At 43.2% G+C, this 19550-nt stretch overlaps 1 protein-coding gene across 1 annotated transcript in view; it reads left to right on the plus strand.

Annotated features, from left to right (window-relative positions):
* Positions 1–19550, plus strand: part of KCNK1 (potassium two pore domain channel subfamily K member 1) — a 79395-nt gene that overhangs the window by 36110 nt on the left and 23735 nt on the right. Inside the window, exon 2 of the mRNA XM_029593873.1 lies at positions 15349–15744. Coding sequence (XP_029449733.1) covers positions 15349–15744 — 396 coding nt within the window. The remainder of the gene's footprint in view (positions 1–15348; positions 15745–19550) is intronic.

The raw sequence follows: 19550 nt of genomic DNA on the forward strand, positions 1-19550 counted from the left end.
GTGGCATTGCTAGATACTTAAAAGATCCGGCTACAGGCCCATAGATCTTTTCTTTCCTCCCCCTGAGATTTTGATAATTAAGCTGAAAATCACAATTGCCTCCTGTGCCACTGATGCTAATATAAAACTATTGAAAATGCGACGTAACCAATGACCAATCTTGTGGCTCTCTTCGGACAATGTAGTGGGACTAAGCAGAAGATAACTTTCATCTTTTCTCTCTTCAGCAGTGTGGTGGCAGTGGAACAGGCAACCCACAGCCTCTTCTCTCTACCTCTCTCTCTGTCCAGGTGGAGTGTTTACAGTTGAAAGTTGACAGTTGCTCAGAAGCGCATGAGTCAGAATAAGAGAAGAAGGAAGTTAGGGCATCCCAGTAGAGAAGTTGCAATAAATGCTAAAATGAACCAAGTGCCTTTAAGTAAAGAGCAGACAGAGCAGAAAAATTCCAAATTATCCCTGTCAACTGATAATACCGTTTTGTTAATACAAACAAAAAACATATTTTAAAATGTCTGTATACAAATGCTAGAAGTCTAAAAACAAGATGGGAGAGTTAAAGTGTATAGCACTGGATGAAGGGGTAGATATAATTGGCATTTCAGAGACCTATTGGAAGGAGGATAACCAATGGGACACTGTTATACCAGGGTACAGATTATATCGACATGATAGGATGGATCAAATTGGTGGAGGGATATTACATCAATCTGGCCAGATTGAACAAACAGACAATAAAATGCTAAAAGAAATTAGGGAGGCTAGCAAAATTAGTAGGGATTTCAATTACCCCAGTATTGCCTGGGTGAATGTCATATCAGGACATACTAGAGAGATAAAGTTCTTGGATGAAATAGATGATTGCTTCCTGGAGGAACTGGTACAAGAACCAGCAAGAGGGAAAACTATTTTAGATCTACTCCTTAGTGGAACACAGGATTTGGTGTGAGAGATAAGTAATGGAGCCACTTGGCAATATTGATCAAATTTGACGTAATACTAGAGGGAGGAAGAAATCTCCTGCGACAGCATTTAACTTTCAAAAAGAAGACTGATAAAATGAGGAAAATAGTAAAAAACTGAAAGGTGCAAGTGCGTTTTGTATATTTGTACAGCACTGTGTATGTCGTGTAGCGCTATAGAAATATTAAGTATTAGTAACTGTAAAGATTAAGAGTTTAGATCAGATGTTTAAAAATACCATCTGAGAAGCCCAGACCAGATGTATTCCATGCTTTAGAAAAGGTAGGAAGGCTAAATGACTACTGGCATGGTTAAAAGGTGAGGTGAGAGAGACTGTAATAGCTAAAAGATCATCTTTTAAGAAATGGAAAAGAGATCCGAATTAAAAAAATAGGAAACAGTTTAAGCACTGGCAAGTTAGATGCAAAGCATTGATATTGAAGGAAAAGAGAGAATTTGAGAAGAAGCTTGCCATGGAAGCAAAAACTCAAAGTCTTTTACAGGTACATTCGAAATAGAAAGCCTGCGAGGGAATAAATTGGACCATTAGATGATCAAGGGGTAAAAGGGGCATTTAGAGATGACAAAGCCATAGCAGAGACACTAAATTAATTCTTTGCTTGGGTCTTCTCTGAGAAAGATGTAAGAGAGATACCCATGCTAGAAATGATATTCAAAGGTGATGATTTGGAGGAACTGAAACAAATCTCAGTGAACGTGGAAGATGTTCTAGGGCAAATTGAAAAACTAAAGAATAGCAAATCACCTGGACCAGATAGTATACATCCAAGCTGCTGAAAGAACTGAAAAATGAAATTGTGGACCTGCTATCGGAAATGTGTAAACTATCATTAAATTGTCTATGGTACCTGAAGACTGGAGAGTTGCTAATGTAACACCAATTTTTAAAAAAGGTTCAAGGAGTGATCCAGGAAACTACAGATCAGTAAATCTGACGTCTGTGCGAGGCAGAATGGTAGAAATTATCATAAAGAAAAAAATTGCTGAACATATAGTTAGGCAAGTTTAATGGGATAAAGCCAACATGGATTTAGCCAAGGGAAGTCTTGCCTCACCTATCTGCTATATTTTTTTGAGGGTGTAAATAAACGTGGATAAAGGTGAGCCAGTTGATAAAGTGTATCTGGATTTCCAGAAAGCATTTGACAAAGTCCCCCACAAGAGACTTCTTAGGAAATTAAAAAGTCATGGTATAAAATGAGTGGAATGGAGTGAGTAAATGTTAATCGGCTGTTTACTCTTTCAAAAGGTATAAAGACAAGGGGGCACACAATAAAGTTACTAGGTGATACTTTTAAAACTAATAAGAGAAAATATATTTTTACTCAGAGTGTAATTAAGCTCTGGAATTCATTGCCAGAGAATGTAGTGAAAACTATTTGTTTAGCTGTGTTTAAAAAAGGTTTGGACAAATTACTGGAGGAAAAGTCCATAAACCATTATTAAGGTAGAGTTGCAGAAGTCCACTGCTTATGCCTGGGATAAGCAGCATGGAATCTAATTATCCCTTGAGGTCCTGCCAAGTACCTATGACCTGGATTGGCCTCTATTGGAAACAGAATACTGGGCTTGATGGACTTTTGGTCTGACCCAGTATGGCAGGTTATGTTCTTATGTTGAGACTAGGACCCACTTCTCTTCAAGACTTTCTGACTCTTTCTCTTTCTTTCCAGGGAGAACAATGGGAGAGGCAGCCTGAATTCTGGATGGAGCTTTTTTTCTGCTCGCATAATCTAGGTGGGCTGCTTGGCCTAGCTGACTGGCTGACTGTCCTACCTGGCTGGGCTAGGTTGCTTAGTTTGGGCTAACTAACTGGCTTAGCTACCTGATGACTTGACCTTCTCTTCCTCCTCCAGGCAGTTCCAGTTTGAAAAGGAGGACCTGGGGTAGCAAAGCAGGTCCCAGAGCTACTGCTTGCTAGGCCCAGTTGTTGCCCCAGAGGAGGTTCTTCTCTTGTGGTTCGCAGATTGAACCGCAGTCAAGGAAACTCCTATTCTTGGTGTGAAACAAAAAGGCAAGGACCCAGTGGAGCACACAAGAACTGACTCCATCCAGAAAATGGGATGCTGACCAATTGTCCCCATCCTGGAGCAGCATACAACTGTAAGGAGAAAAAGAACATATTTTTGACAGTGGTAGTTGAGACTCTGGGCACAGACCCCATGTGCCCAGAAATAATGACTCCCCTGAGTTTGTTATTTTATAGAAATTGCAATTCAAAGTAGATATTACTCCCAAGCTTGTGCTGCAGATTTCTTTTCTGTGAAGGAGTACATTTCTCCAATAAACTAGAACAGGGGTTGGCAAAGTTTTTGGGCAGATGTTGAGGGAGGGGTGGGGGTTTCTCCTTCCACATATTGACATTACCATGGGCCAGGGGTGTGCCTCTGCTGAGAATACCGACTCTGCAAGGCACGCTGGTTCTCGAGTGCTTGAGATGCCAGTGAAAGGGATCAACTTTCAAACTGTCAGGCTGATATAGTAAAGCCGCATGGAAAACAGGTGCTCAGTGTTGAGCACTGGCTTTTCTAACGAGCACCCAGCCACCTCTCTTGGGCCCGCGATGCAATATTTAAATGAGGGGTCATGCTAAAAAGGAGGTGCAAGGGTCAATAGCGCCTCCTCGGCAGCGGACGCCCAGGAGAGGTGGTTGTCAGCGGATTAGGAAACGGACGCTCGTTAATTGAGCATCCCTTTTCCTAACCTGACTGCTGGCACTTTTTTTTTTAACCTTTTTAAACCTTTTTTTTAAATCTTTTGGTTCCTCCAATTTAATATCGCCACAGTATTAACCCTTTGAACCCTAAGTTCCTATGGCAATAAATCCGTCAACCCTAAGCTCCTCGGGAAAACCAATAATTTTTGTCAATGTGCTATTTTTAATATTAGTATTGGTTATTGATGCAGTTTTGTATAATGAACAAAACCAAATTATGTAAGACATTAATAAACCTAAGCAAACCAATGAAAAACAGTACCATTTTAATTTTTTCTGAGCATAAAAAACTAAAAAAAACTAAGAAATTATCAATTTTGCATGTATCGAGAGTCAACGTTCATCGCTGTTATACTGTGTTCTCAGACTGTTGCGTCCGTTGGTGCTAGATGGCTTCGCCCCGTTTGCCTCACCTTGTTCACGGCTTCTCCCGCTTACCTTGGGAAAATGGCTACCGCCGTGTCTACAAGTCGACCTCTCCGGCGTCCCCGGAATGGCTATGGTGCTGCCTCCTACCATGCTTCTCCCAAGGGCCTACTATGGTGCGCGCTTGCATGCCACCCACATCTTTATTCCAGCATTGGCACGAACCTTGGGGGCGTTCCCCTCTACTGACGTCACGCCATCTGGGTATATAGCCTGTACTAATTTGCTAGCTCATTGTGTTAGCAACGGATTGGTCTTTGCTGCCGCTGGAAGCTCTCTCTCTGCCCTTTGGGGTAATTGCTAACCTGGGTACCCGCTCCTCAGGGGCCCTCTGCTTTATTTCAGGTGCCTTACAGGGATCAGGTACTCACTCCCCGAGGGCCTGCTCTCCCTGCCTCGGTGCCTGTACCATCTTCTTCAACCTGGTGGAATCTCATACCTACAGCAACCATCTAGTGAGTAATCTAACTCTCAGTCTATCTCATCCACACTACTGCCTTGCTGGGAAACCTACACCGGAATTCCCCTATACCAACGGGGTGAGAAGGGTCCCCCCTGCCGAGGGTCCTGAGACTGCTACATCCAGACTACCTCACTACTGCCACCTCTGCTGGTATAATTCAAGCTATACAATAAAAGAACTAACACTCGGACCGATACAGTACAGCGCAGTTAACCCTCTATTGGATGCGCGTTTTCGATGCGCTAGCGTTACCTGTTATTCAGTAAGGGGCCGAAAATGCGCGTCCAACCCCCCCGAACCTTATAGCGCCCGTAACATGCATGTTGATGGCCCTATTAGGTATTCCCGCGCGATTCAGAAAGGAAAATGTGGCGTCCGGTTTCCGAACCCGTGGCTGTCAGTGGGCTTGAGAACCGATGCCGGCAAAATCGAGCGTCAGCTGTCAAACCCGCTGACAGCCGCCGCTCCGGTCCAAAAGGAGGCGCTAGGGACGCGCTAGTGTTCCTAGCGCCTCCTTTTACCTGTTTTTACCGCCGGGCCTAATTTGCATACTGAATCACGTGCACAGGAGAACGGGTGTTCGCCCGCTCTCCCGCGGACTTTACTGTATTGGCCCGACTGTGTTTGTGCGTACTGCGTCTAGCCCAGTACTGTGGCGCCTCATGGAGCTCCTCCCCGTGGGCATGGTCATCTGCCACAGTACCCAAGAATCCACCCAAACACCGCTTAACCATAACACAGACTGAATTCAGTGAAGTGCCAATAAAACAGTAGCTGTAGATCAAATGTTTAGTCAGGGCTTTCAGCACCAAAATTCCACCTTAGTGTGATAATCTCGCCAACAATTACTTCCAGCTGCAATACAAATGTACTGCTTACAGTCAGAACATCATATAACAGTTTTAGTCATTTTGTGTGGATTCTGAGAACGTGGTACTGATGGTTTTGCTTTTGCAAATTGCTTGAATTTTTCACGACAAACTACACAGGTATTGTTTGTGATAGCTTCTGGTGGTCTTTCTGGAAAGTGACACCCAACATCCATTAGCCGTCTGACATCACGTGATGACGAAGAAGACCGCGTGTGTGCTGAACTTACAAATTCTCCAATTAATTACATAACCAGATTGTCAAGAAAGTCAATAAATGTTCTTGAACGCTTGCCAGTCTCTGATTGTCTTTTGAAATAACTTTCAATGACATAGCCATTGTAAGCCGACCATAGCAAGCATTTCATCATCAACCTCCGAGGCCATCGATAATGGCATCTGCTGCGATGTAACTTGGCCATTTGATCATTGTGATCACAACCTCCCATGTTTTCATTGTACTTTGCTGCAACCACGGGGCAGTTCACTTGCTCTGTGGCACCAGTTTTATTTTTTCTTTTTACAGTTGTGATTTCTGTTGGGTCATCACAAGTTGAGAGGAAAAAAATTGGATGTCTGTCCATCCATACAACAGCCGACACGTTCCCATGTAATTACTTTCTCCACGCTTCAGGTCCTTTTCTTACAAATGATTTCCTTTGGAAAATACTTCCTATTAGTCATAACAGTTCCACAGGCATCAATTCCCTTATCACTCAAAAATGTCATCTGTGTTGGTGATTAATAAAACCTGTCCATGTATTCTGTAAAATCCTGATTTTCAAGGCCAAGCATAATTTATTTATTTATTTATTTATCTATCTATCTATCTGTTTTTATATACCATTGTTTGGAGCAAGCCTTCACAACGGTTTACAGGTTTAACAACTATTACATATAACAAAGTCAAGTGTTGTAACGGATTACCACTAACGGATTGACCACTAATTACATATAACAAAGTCCAATGTTGAAAACATTATAATGGGAGGATTAATGCTGGGCTCACATATTACGAGTAACAGGGCCAAACAAAGAGAGCGTTATAACAAATAGTTTGGGGGGGGGGGGGGAGGATCAAGCGATAAACAACATTTGTTTATCAATAAATGTTTATCGCATCAAGGGGCGTTCCGGGGGCGTGAATGCGGCCTCCGGACCGGCCCCCGGACCGGAGCATGGTGCGCCAACGCGCGCAAGTTACGCCTGCCTTGGGCAGGCGTAACTTTTGAAATAAAGGTGGGGGGGGGGGAATTAGTTAGGGCTGGGGGCGGGTTAGTTAGGGGAAGGAAAGGGAAGGTGGGGGGCGCGGGAAGAAAGTTCCCTCCGAGGCCGCTCCAATTTTGGCACGCGCAGGCTGGCAATTTTGGCACGCGCAGGCTGGCAATTTTGCGCAGCCTTGCGCGCACCGACCCTGGATTTTAAAAGATCCGGCGTACTTTTGTTTGCGCCGGTTGCGCGAACAAAAGTACGCGTGCGCAGACTTTTTAAAAATCTGCCCCATAATCCTTTGGGCCTAGCAATACAATGCTGAGCACTACTAAGGATTAATCCAGGTTGCAATAAAAGTATTTCAAAAGTAAGCCTTATGATAGTCAGTGTTTCTTAGGTAGAGACACAGTTATTGACACAGAAGTGAAATAAGATATTTTTAGGCCAGTGTCAGGCTAGAAAGTCCCTGGCTTTTCTAGGAACACCAGAATAGTCAGAACTGTGAAAAAAGAGTTGTGAAGATGCCTTTGCTATCATAGGCGGCGAATTGAAAGTTTACCCCTAGGAGTTCTTAGAAGAACAGCTGGGTCTATAGTTATGTGACCATCCTACTTCTTGCCTATGACGAAACCTGTGGGCTTATATAGGCTAGAGGTTGGTCCTGCACTTGCACAGCGCTTGGGGTCCCTCTGTGGTTTCTGATTGTATCATTAGGTCCGCGCTTCTGAGTCTAGGCATGTACACTCGGAAAGTCCCAAATAACCATGTGATCTTCGTATTCCACCATTGTATCGTTTCTCTTATATAAGCACTGTGCCAAGTAACTGACCTCAAGCAACTTTCATTGCTCCTCTTGCACATGTGCCTATGCTGTCACAGCAAATAAAGCTTTACCATCACTCCGGAGTGTGGGTTCCTGTCTCCTCCTCAGGAAGGGGAAAATCTTAGCATGACCCCCAGATGTGCTGGCGCCCTCCACAAACTTAACACCATCATCCTAGACCTGAACAGAGACAATGGCTTCATGGCACATTACAAATACCCAAGTGTTCTCAGCTTATTCTGTCTTTTCACACTTATCTCAGTTGTCAATATGATCGGACTGTAATGCTATTAACACTTTTTCCACATCCTGCCCTGCTGAATTCAGTGCCTTCTCTTTGGGGCGGATTTTCAGAGCCCTGCTCCCGTAAATCCGCCCAAAACCGGGCGGATTTACGCGAGCAGGGCCCTGCGCGCCGGGAAGCCTATTTTACATAGGCCTCCCGGCGCGCGCAGAGCCCCGGGACTCGCGTAAGTCCCGGGGTTCTCCGAGGGGGGCGTGTCGGGGGCGTGTCAGGGGCGGGCCCGGTCGTCGCAGCGTTTCGGGGGCGTGTCGGCAGCGTTTTGGGGGCGGGTACGGGGGCGTGGCTACGGCCCGGGGCGGTCCGGGGGCGTGGCCGCGCCCTCCGTACCCGCCCCCAGGTCGCGGCCCGGCGCGCAGGAGGCCCGCTGGCGCGCGGGGATTTACGCCTCCCTCCGGGAGGCGTAAATCCCCCGACAAAGGTAAGGGGGGGGTTTAGACAGGGCCGGGCGGGTGGGTTAGGTAGGGGAAGGGAGGGGAAGGTGAGGGGAGGGCAAAGGAAAGTTCCCTCCGAGGCCACTCCGATTTCGGAGCGGCCTTGGAGGGAATGGGGGTAGGCTGCGCGGCTCGGCGCGCGCGGCTATACGAAATCGATAGCCTTGCGCGCGCCGATCCAGGATTTTAGCGGATACACGCGGCTCCGCGCGTATCTACTAAAATCCAGCGTACTTTTGTTTGCGCCTGGAGCGCAAACAAAAGTAGGCTATTCGCGCTCGTTTTAAAATCCGCCCCAGAGTGTTTAGCAGGTCAGGACAAAATTGTGTTAGGAAGATTTGTCTCTGTTGTGATGTTTTTATGATTGTAAATTGTCTCCACTTAGAGCAAGAAATAACCAATTAAAAGTACCGTACTTTCTACAGTTTGTCTTAAATCTGTTGATTTTTAGTTTTATGGAGGATCATCTTGTTTTACTATTGTTTGAAAGGTAAATAACCGTGCTTTATTGACTCATTCCACTTCACTCATAACTTTATAAACATCCTGTTTCCTTTTTTTGACTTCCACTGCACAATGAGCTGAAGATTTCAATGTATTGTTAACATGGACTCCAATGTCCTTTTCCTGGATGCTGGATTCTAATATGGAACTCTGCATCGTTAACCTGTAGTTTGCATTATTTTTATAAATGATGGTAAATAAATAAATAAGCAAATCACTTTGTACTTGTCCATATTATATTTTATCTGCTGATCAGGTGCCCAGTCCTCCAGTTTAACATGGTCCTTCTACGGTAACTTGCAATGCACTGCTGTTTAATCAATAATTTCCTATTTGTCCTTTTTATTTCTGTAGGGAGAATTACACCAGTTTGGGCAATTTTTCAGCATTTGCAAGCCTCCTCATTCCTTTCCTTAGTGCAAGTTTTTTTATTGATTCCATAAAATCACAAATCTTCAAACTGCTTTGCAGTAGTAGTTGAAAACCCAGGCTTGGAGAAAACGTGCCTTTGTGTTCATGGGAACAGTCTGGGGTCAAGTTTAATAGGGTTTAGGATCCTAATGTTTGAAGTTTGGTTCCTAAATTGGCCTTTTTGAAAATTTACTGGGGCTGAGTGCCTCAATTTGGGCTCCTAGTTTCATTAGGATCCTAAAAGCTTGATAGCTACAGGGGCAGAGTTAGGAAAGGCAAACTAAATTAGGAGCTTAGCACTGATTTTCAAAACTGGGTACCTAATTTGGGAACTTCAATCTAGGCAAATAAATAGCAGGCCTAAATTTTAGGCTCCTAATTTTATGTAAATTTTCAGCTGAAAATTTAGGCCCCTAAGTTCTGGTGAAATTAGGTGATATACTTTCTTTGAGTCTCTGTTCCTCTGAAACTATTGACTGGGTGAAGGAATTACTTCACTGTGTTTTAATGCCACACTGGGCGACTTAAAACTTCCCTATCTCACATTTAGCTTTTCCAAACCTAAAATTTCATACTGTTTATTGCACGTTTCCATTAAGCTGATGCATGACCTGTAAGAGTACTTTTCAACTTTTGGGAGTGGAAAGTCAGTACCCTGAATTGAATTTCAAAGTGCGCTTAGAATTGATAGAACTCTTTAAGCAGCAAAGTTTCTATAAATGGCATGTTTTTGGTACCCTGACACTTCACAGGACACTGAGAAGGCAGTAATGGGCTCCTGCCTCTTTATAAGAAGACTTCCCCCACCCCACCTCACTCCTCCACACCTGTTTTCCCCTCAGGGTTTTAAAGACCTTTGGCATGAGACCCACAATTTTCCATATCTCATTTATTTATTTTTATTTATTTAAAAATATTTCTATACCGTCTTTCACAAACAGTAGTTGACCAAAACGGTTTACAAATTTTCAAAATAAAATAGGAGATAACAGCTACTAATTAAATTAAATAAAAATACAAAATAAAATAATATACAATATAAAAAATATAAACAAAAGATAGTAAAGTTAAGAAAAAAATACGTATACTTTTAAGCCCTGATTCTAATTACATCTCCTCAGATTTTTAATTTAACTATGCTGAATATTATACAAAACAGAAATATAGTCAGAAATAGCTAAGGAATAATGTAGAGCCAAAATTCCCAAAGTTTTTCATATAGTTTACATATGATTAACTGAAAGCAAAATGGATAGACATGATAAGTCGCTTGACTGTGAAGTTGCTAAATGTGGAGTTTGAGGAGCATCAAGTCGAGTAAATAATTATCAGTCAAACTAGTGGGGTCGTCCTCCAGCATCTTTGTCACTGGGGGCCCCACAATCCCATCTTGAGTGATAATAATTCATTCCGCCTTTCTTGACACTTTAAAGCGGATTACTTTCAGGTACTATATATATTCTTTCTACCCCCAGATGGTTTACAATGTAAGGGGGTCATTTATCAAATTGCATTAGGGCCCCAATGCCTGTGATAACGCCGTAACGCACGCGGTAAATACTGCATCGCAGAATGCGTATGCAAATTCAAAATTAGTATTCGGTTAACGTGGCGAGGTTAACGAACAGCGCAGTTGCCATCAGTGAAGATTTTATGTGATTTGGAGTGGTGAAAGGTAAAAGAAGAGTAGATTTGTATTGTGCTGTTCGTACCTATGACTGTGCATGTAAAACAGCCCCCCAAAACCTATTCCACCCCCCAAACCTCACCCAGAGTTACTAGTGCTCCCTCTTACTTAGATGTGAGCCTCTATAGATTCTCTCTCTCTCTCGCAATAGTGGGTGCTCCCCGATGCAGAAAATCACTGGGCGTCCAATTTCTTGCCTGTGGTGTTGAAAATTAAATGTATAATGACTTGATTTGGATAAAAACTCATTTAGCTGTGCAATTTAGACACCCATAGCAAGGGGCACTTAGCTATGGGTGTCTTCACCAAAATCAGTGAGAAGAAGCGGGGTCAAAATGGATGCTCATATTGAGCGCCCATTGCAGCTGTGGGCACCTGATGCATTTGAGCGCTATGGACGCACGATTCTCCCCTGGTGCATCCCTATTTTATGCAGCCCTTCATTTAAATACCGCATCGGGCATCCAGGGGATGTGGCTGCATGCCTGTTAGGAAAATGGGCGCTCCATATATGTGCCCGTTTTCAGTGTCTGCTGTGCTCTGAAGTATTAGCATTGTTTCCCTGTTCTGGGTATTTTTAAAAATGATTTATAATTTCTTGCCTTTCCTTGTGGAAGAAAGCTGTTCGGAACGCATCGGGAAACATAATAGGAGTGCTGTACATGCACAGACCACTTTCCAGCCATATAAAAACCATCTAAAGAGACAGAAGGTGTCAAAAGAGGAGCTGCACAGGATTGGCCCAGAGGGACTTGTTGAGAGAGAACCAGGCAGTGTTTTCTAAGCACCAGGGGCACCGTTTCAATTATCCACTCCAGTTAGCAGCCTGATTTCATTTTGATTATCACACTAGGGGACTTGCAGTTTCAGTGATTTTGAATGGTATTTGCTGTGTTCTTACAAAAGACAATTGGGGGGTCTATAACCAGAACTCTAGGGTATGTTTTTCCTGCTTCTGCTTCACCTGCTGCCTGCAGTAAAGAACGTTGGAATGAATTTTTGCGTTATGAGAATTTATGAAACCCTTAATCTATCTTATGGTAACCCTTATATTAGGCTTTCTTACAAACAGGGTAATTTTCAAAGGCATTTCCCGCCTGTAAAAACAGGCAGTGGAACCTCTTTTAAGTTGGGAGTGGGCCCATTCCCACTGCAAAGTTTTTTTTACTTTACACTTACAGTTAATGTCACTCTACCTTACATACATTCTTCACATAAATCACAGAGCATAATTATTTGTTTCCAGACCAATTAAATGCTGTAGCTCCTGAAACAGGACCCTCTGCCAGCATTCTTTGCATAAATCAGAGTACAAATTATTCATTCCCAGATGAACCAATAAAATGCTCGATGCTAGAAAACCAGACATAGCGGTAAAGGAGAAAACGCCAAAAACACCATTACTAATAGAAGTGTCAGTACTAAGTGACTATAAATGTACTATGAATGGAGAGAGAGAGAGAGAAGATCATCAAGTGCCAAAACTTGTAATCTGAGACCAAGAAAATGTGGCCTAAAGATACAGAAACTGCTATTGTTTGGGTACCACTGATCTGATTAAAAAGAATTTCCAAGCTGACCTAGATATGTTGTCTGTGTATATAACATCTTAAGCCTCAGAAAGAATTTGTTTGGCCCAGTACAAATATTTAGAAGAGTACTAGTAGTACATTTCAGAGACTAAGAACATTTCGAGGAAATTCTCTTTAATCACCTAGTTTAAGAGAGGTTCTTGTCATTGTATGCACAAGATAAACCCAATATAAATCTTGTACCTCCAGTTCTATAAATATATACTTTCGGGTAGATTTTTAAACCCCTGCGTGCGTATTTTCAAACGGGCCTGGCCCCGCGTATAAATCCAGGTACGCAAATAAGTGCCAGGGCCTGAATAGGGGACGGTCCAGGGGTGGGGAGGGACAGGGCTGGAGGCAGACTGGAAGCGCGTGTCGGCAGTCGGCCAGCGCGCGCAAGTTGCTTCTGCTTCAACGGAGCAGTAAGCAATGAAACAAAAAAAAAAGAGAAGGTAGGAGAACAGGTTTAGGGGGCGGGGAGGAGAGGAAGAGGGGAGGGGGTCGGGAACTCAGGGAGGCCCAATTGCATCACTGCGCATAATCTTATAAGATTGCCCCCCTCCCCCCACATACGCTGCCCGCACATGCACGCGCGGATTATAAAATCCCTTGTGCTTGTGCGCGCTTACATGTTATAAAATCGGCACATCCATGTGTACGCACCGGGAAGCGCACGCACCTTTTAAAATCTACCCCTTTGTGATCACAGACCCCCCTTCCCCCAGTACACACAGCCCCCTCTAACAATTGGGGCAGAGCAGTGTATTTTCCCTTACACCTCACCATACAAAAAAAATTCTGGAGTTGTAAACACAAATTTCCTCCACTACCAGGCACACTGAAGTAATACGGAATCCTGGGGAAAAGAACACTCAGCACATATATAGCAAACCTGCCATACTGCAGCAGCACTAGCTCACAGGACTCCAAAAGAAACAACTCTACCTATAAACAGGCCAAACTGCAAATATTACACCAGGCCCTAGAACACCAATACACCTCCTGATGGAAAATACAGGGGCAGATTTTCAAAGGGGTACGCGCGTAGTAACTTGAAGGAAAAAAAGGGGATTTAGAAGGTGGGGAGGGAAGGGAGGTTAGGGTAGGGGGTAGGAAAGTAGGAAACTGGGAGAGCCCCGATCTCATCGGCATGTGAATTTGCAAAATTTTAACCCCCCCCCCCTTGTGCGCGCCCACAACACATACATTATAATCCGCGTGCGAAAGTTCGAGCATGTGTTATAAAATCAGCGTGTCCACGTGCGCGCGCCACTTTTAAAATCTACCCTTAAATGCAATGCAAGGCAGCAGCTTAGAGTCCTGTCCGTGAACTCTTTGGACTTTTTCCATGGATTTGACTAAAACTCTGAATGCATTAAAAAAAAAAAAAACCGAAAAGAAAACAAAAAAACCAAAAACCAAACGTGAATCAAACTGAAAGCCTCCAGGTAGTATCTGGGGTTCCCATGACACGTGCTGGATAAAGTATTCATTAGGCTATTAGAACTCGGGAAGGAGTGAAGGTTTTCATTAGCTGGTGCATTAGATGTGCGGTTGAGAGGAATTGGATTACAGTACACCGGTTACTTTTCCTGGCAGCAGAATAAAGTGTCATAGGAGGGCATGCCAAGGAAGAAACTAATTTTTGCCACCTCTTTCAGCTACAGTTGAATGAATACATTTTTGAGAATAGAACGGTTGTGCCACCTTTAATAAAACTCCGGTCCTAAAGCATCTCTGACAGCATGATACACTGGCTGAGGGCAGGGAGGCAGATCATGCAGAAGGGAGTTAGTGTTTCATATTTGCTTTTTTGTTTTGTTCTACTTCAAGATAATGTAAAAGACAACTCTTTTTTGTATACGGGATAAACACTTCCTGCTAGCAAAAGCCCACCTACACACACACACACATACAACCAGCCACTCACACACATTCCCTCCCCACCTCTGCACACAACCACACTCTTCCTTATAGATTATCTGTAACACCCCCCCACACCCCTTTCTACAATTATACGTTGGACAGTATTCTTGAAGTCATGGCTCTTCATGCTTTCCCTACGTTTTATGCTGGAGGTGGGGGAGAAGGAGTAAGGAAGGGGGAATGGTTTACCTACAGTTCTCTTACCTATATTACAGAGTACAGTAGGAGAACAACTTCATTTCTCCCAAGCTGTGTTGTAATTATAGTTTTTCATTTCTGAATCAGTTAAGTATGATTATGGAGTAATCATTATGATTGCAATTTCCGTGGCAGGTGCTTTCTTGCTTAGATGGTGCTGCTTAGAGCTAAAAGGACCAGAGTTTTGATTTTCAAGTTATTTTGAACTGTGTAAGGGAATGTAGAAGCTTTCATGGATGATCAGGTACATAGTCTGCCTACAGCGTGGCATGCACAACTTACCAGTGACCCATGTGCATGGCTTTAGCATAACAGTCCCAGCTATCAAGGTGCCTGTAAGCAACACTGCAGCCTATCTAGCCCAGAAGTAAGCAAAGATGAAACCCTTTCACGTCGGAGGGGGGGGGGGGGGGAAACATTTTGGCAAAAAAAAGTTACTTATTCTCAGGTCCCATGCTGTCAGCTGAGTAGGCAGCACAAGCTCTTCTGATAATCCCAGAAAGGGTTAAAAATTGGCTCTCAGGTCTGCTAAATTGAAATGCTGCATTAACCTCCTATTGCCTCCATGTTGTGCTGCTGTATAAACTGTCGGGAAAGCTGGTCAGAAACACTCTGATTCAGGAGTTTATCCTGTCTTGTTTGATTCTTCCTGAGAGAACTTGTGGAACATTTGTTTTCTCTCCATTGCACAAAGGAAACACTGGGGGAAAGAAATATCAAAACTTTGCTGATTTTTTTTCTCCCTCCAGTTTGAGTGCCCCAGCATCCTTCATAGTTTTTTCTTTCCTCCCAGCTGACGAACTTCTGCCTTGATTTCTTCCAGGCTACGGACATACTGTGCCCCTGTCTGACGGCGGAAAGGCGTTCTGTATCATCTACTCTGTGATAGGAATTCCCTTCACCCTCCTGTTCCTGACGGCCGTAGTGCAGCGCATCACAGTCTATGTCACCAAGCGACCTGTGCTCTACTTCCACCAGCGCTGGGGGATTTCCAAGCAGGTAGTCTCCATCGTCCACGCTGTGCTGCTGGGTTTCATCATCGTCTCGTGCTTCTTCTTCATCCCTGCTGCGATATTTTCTGTCCTTGAGGAGGACTGGAACTTTTTGGAATCGTTTTACTTTTGCTTTATTTCCCTGAGTACCATCGGCCTTGGAGATTATGTCCCAGGGGAAGGCTATAACCAAAAATTCAGAGAGCTGTACAAGATAGGAATTACTTGTAAGTATTAACATGTAAAATCAAAAGTGTGAATTTGCAGGGCATCTGTATCATCGCTGTCATGCTAAAACACATATCTGTGCTCAGTTCATTTACCATAAGGAGTTGGCAATTTGTTCAATGTTATGTCCAAACAGAAATTTATAGCATAGAGTTTTTCATCTAAATAACCAATTCAGTCTCCCCCCCCCCCCCCCCCCCCCCCCCGAGTAACGGTATTTTGGGTGGTTTTTTTCTTTTGCTCATCAGCTGCTGGGGACGCCTGTAAATCCTCCCCCTGAATCTATACTGTTAAACTTGCCCCTCGACATAGGTGTGCATAGGGGGGGACTTTATTCCATCAAATGATGCTATAGATGGAAATCTGATTTGGTCCCTACTATAGAAGATGTCAAGCGAAGACTAGATAAGGTGTGTCTTTTATCCAAATTAACAGCTGTTAAAAATCATGCACTCACTAACGGGCCGATACAGTAAAAAGAGCGGGCGAGCGCACAGGCCACTCTCCTGTGCACGCGATACAGTAAAGTAATTTATTTAAATTAGGGCCGGCAGTAAAAAGAGGCGCTAGGGACACTAGTGCGTCCCTAGCGCCTCTTTTCGGACAGGAGCGGCGGCTGTCAGCGGGTTTGACAGCCGACGCTCAATTTTGCCGGCACCGGTTCTCGAGCCCGCTGACAGCCACGGGTTCGGAAACCGGACGCCGGCAAAATTGAGCATCTGGTTTCCGAGCCGCGGGCCTATTTCAATTTTTTTTTTTTTTTTTACCTTTCGGGACCTCCGACTTAATATCGCCATGATATTAAGTCAGAGGGTGCACAGAAAAGCAGTTGTTACTGCTTTTCTGTGCACTTTCCCGGTGCCCGGAGAAATTAACGCCTACCTTTGGGTAGGCGCTAATTTCTTAAAGTAAAATGTGTGGCTTGGCTGCACATTTTGCTTTCTGAATCGCGCGGGAATACCTAATGGGGCCATCAACATGCATTTTCATGTTGCGGGCGCTATTAGGTTCGGGGGGTTGGACGCGCGTTTTCGACGCGCTATTACCTCTTACTGAATAAGGGGTAAAGCTAGCACATTGAAAATGCGTGTCCAAATGCCGGCTAACAGTGCGCTTCATCGGAGCGCACTGTACTGTATCGGCCTGTAAGTATTTTAAAATCTGGAACCCTTGGTTAATGAGGAGTTCATCACTCATGTAAATTTCTTTAGAGGTGTTATCTCTTCTTGATGGTCCTTTCGATTCTTTAGCATGCCATTTTATTTAGGTGTAGGTGGTAGTTCTGCCTTGCCCAAATATGCTATGTGCTTATTTTATAGATATTGGTTTCTGATTGAGATATAAGGGGATGGAGGGTGGGGTTATTGATTCATGTGTTCCTCATTGTGGGACAATTTGTTAGTTTTTCTCTCTTGGCTATATAATGTTTAATTGCTGGGGTTTTTTTTAATATCATAAAATTACAATTTGGAAAAAATAAATAACCAATTTCATTTTCCTTAACGAAAAAGGCATCAAGTAAGACGCCAACGCATCATAGTGTTTCAGCTTCAGCCATTTTGGGATGATCATAGTTACATAAATGAACAGCCTAGAAGTAGAAAATATTCCCAACAAAAGCTTATGACTCCTTGTTGCAGGTACTAAACTAAAAGTACATATCAAAAATCATCCCATTAGAGCATGGATTAAAAAAATTACAAATACCATAGAAACAGATATAGTCCATACTGTACCCTCTGTTTGTGGGCAAAATGGTGACTCAGGAATCTGTCTTTTTCTCCTTTTATTTTCTGCTTGGAAGGGTCTGGAAACTAGAATGTGATAATTTGATTAATTCTGTGATTGTTGAATGATTGCAATTTTTTTTTTCTGTCTTGAATTAATTGTGCTGATTCATTTGTTGGTTTTTCTTTGCTTTGCTTTGTACCTGAAAAGGCGGATTATAAATTTTATACCGGTAGCATATTTTTACCAGAGGTAAGTCTTGTCAGACAAATCTGATCAATTGCTTTAATTGGGTGACCAGAGAACGGGATCAGGGGAGAGCGCTAGATGTAGTGTACATGGATTTCAGTAAGGCCTTTGGTTCCACATGGGTGACGTACACATAAATTAAACTAGTTAAGTGAGAGGTGAAAAAGGGTAGTGGTAAATGGTGTTCACACCATGGAGGGGGATGTTGCTAGCAGTGTGCCTCAGGGATCGGTCCTTGGACCGGTTCTTTTCATCATTTTCTTGAGAGACATTGCAGAAGGATTGTCGCAAAAGGTTTGTTTTTTTGCCGATGATATCAAATTCTGCAACAGGGTAGACAGGAAATTGTAGAAAACACGAGGGAAGGATCCAGTGAAGCTCTAGAAATGATCTAGGGTCTGGCAGCTAAGATTTAATGCTAAAAAATGCCGAGTTATGACAAAAGCCAGAAAAATGTTTGACTGAATAGAAAAAGGAAGATGATATTGCCTCTGTATAGGTCACTGGTGAGACCTCCCTAGGAATAGTGTGTACAATTCTGGAGACCTTACCTTCAAAAGGATATAAACATGATAGAGTTGGGCCAGAGGGTGGCTACTGAAATGGTCAGTGGTCGTCTTCTAAAGCATTTGTGGACAGACATAAAGATCTAAAATATGTACCCTAGAGGAAAAGCGAGATGGAGAAATGAGAGATATTTAAATACATCCAAAATTCCTGTGCACAGGAGATGAGCTTCTTTCAATGGAAAGGATGCTTTAGAATGAGAGATTATGGGATGAGGGTGAAAGGGGGTAGATTTAGGAGGTATCTAAGGAAATATTTCTATATAGACAGGGTGGTAGCATGGAATGGCTTCCCAGTGAAGGTGGTGGAGATGAAAACGGAATCTGAATTCAAAAAAGTATAGAATAAATACAGAGGATCTCTGAGGGAGTGAAGGCAATTATAAAAGCTGAATTAGTTGGGTGATTGGGCTGACTAGATAGTCCATACAGTCACTTTCTGCTGTCACGTTTCAATGTTAAATGTAATTACATTTTGATGTCATGTGACTGCAGTTAAATACATTCTTGTATTTTAAAAAATCCTCAATTTTGGTTTGTATTGCACTGGATAAGAGAGTTCAGCTTTTTTTTTTGTTTCGGTTAGTATAGCTGGGAGCTGTCTTCCAGGCGACTTGGTACCTTTCATGGGGGAGGTTTTACAATAGGTGCACAAGTCATGCAGATAATTCCTGTCCGCAGACTTTTCACCAGTTTTCAAAGGGAAATTACACTTTGTACTTTGTCTTTGAAAAGTATCCCCAGTAAAGCACCCCTCTCACATTTACACCTGCTAATCCATGTGGGTAGCTTTTTCAAGAAAAACGGCGTGTGTACCCCCTTCCAGACCTGCCCCTGGGAGCACCTCTTCACACCGTGGGAAATGTTATACATGTAGTGGCATTGTGTGTGTCAATTACCTGCACACAGGGAGCATAATTATCTGGGAAAAAAAAAAGCCCTTATTTCTGTGGTTAAAGCACTGTTTTACCTGCGGAATGAAAATAATTTTTATTTAAAACATTTCTAAATCTGTATTGGTCACCCAACGCAGTGGAACAATTAAAATCTCAAAACCAGCCAAAAAAAAATAATCTAAAAATGTCTATTGCTGTATGCTCAGGAGGGAAGGATTAATATTGCTGTTGTTATTGGTCATTTGATCATTAAGCATATAGATATTTGGGTGACTTGTGGCCGTGAGGGTCATTTGGTACCTTGCCTGCCTGTTGTGAAGGTAGCAAATCTCACACATTTTCTAGATAGCTGGGAAGGAGCTTGCT

The sequence above is a fragment of the Rhinatrema bivittatum genome, chromosome 3 (assembly GCF_901001135.1).
Source record: "Rhinatrema bivittatum chromosome 3, aRhiBiv1.1, whole genome shotgun sequence".
NCBI lineage: Eukaryota > Metazoa > Chordata > Amphibia > Gymnophiona > Rhinatrematidae > Rhinatrema > Rhinatrema bivittatum.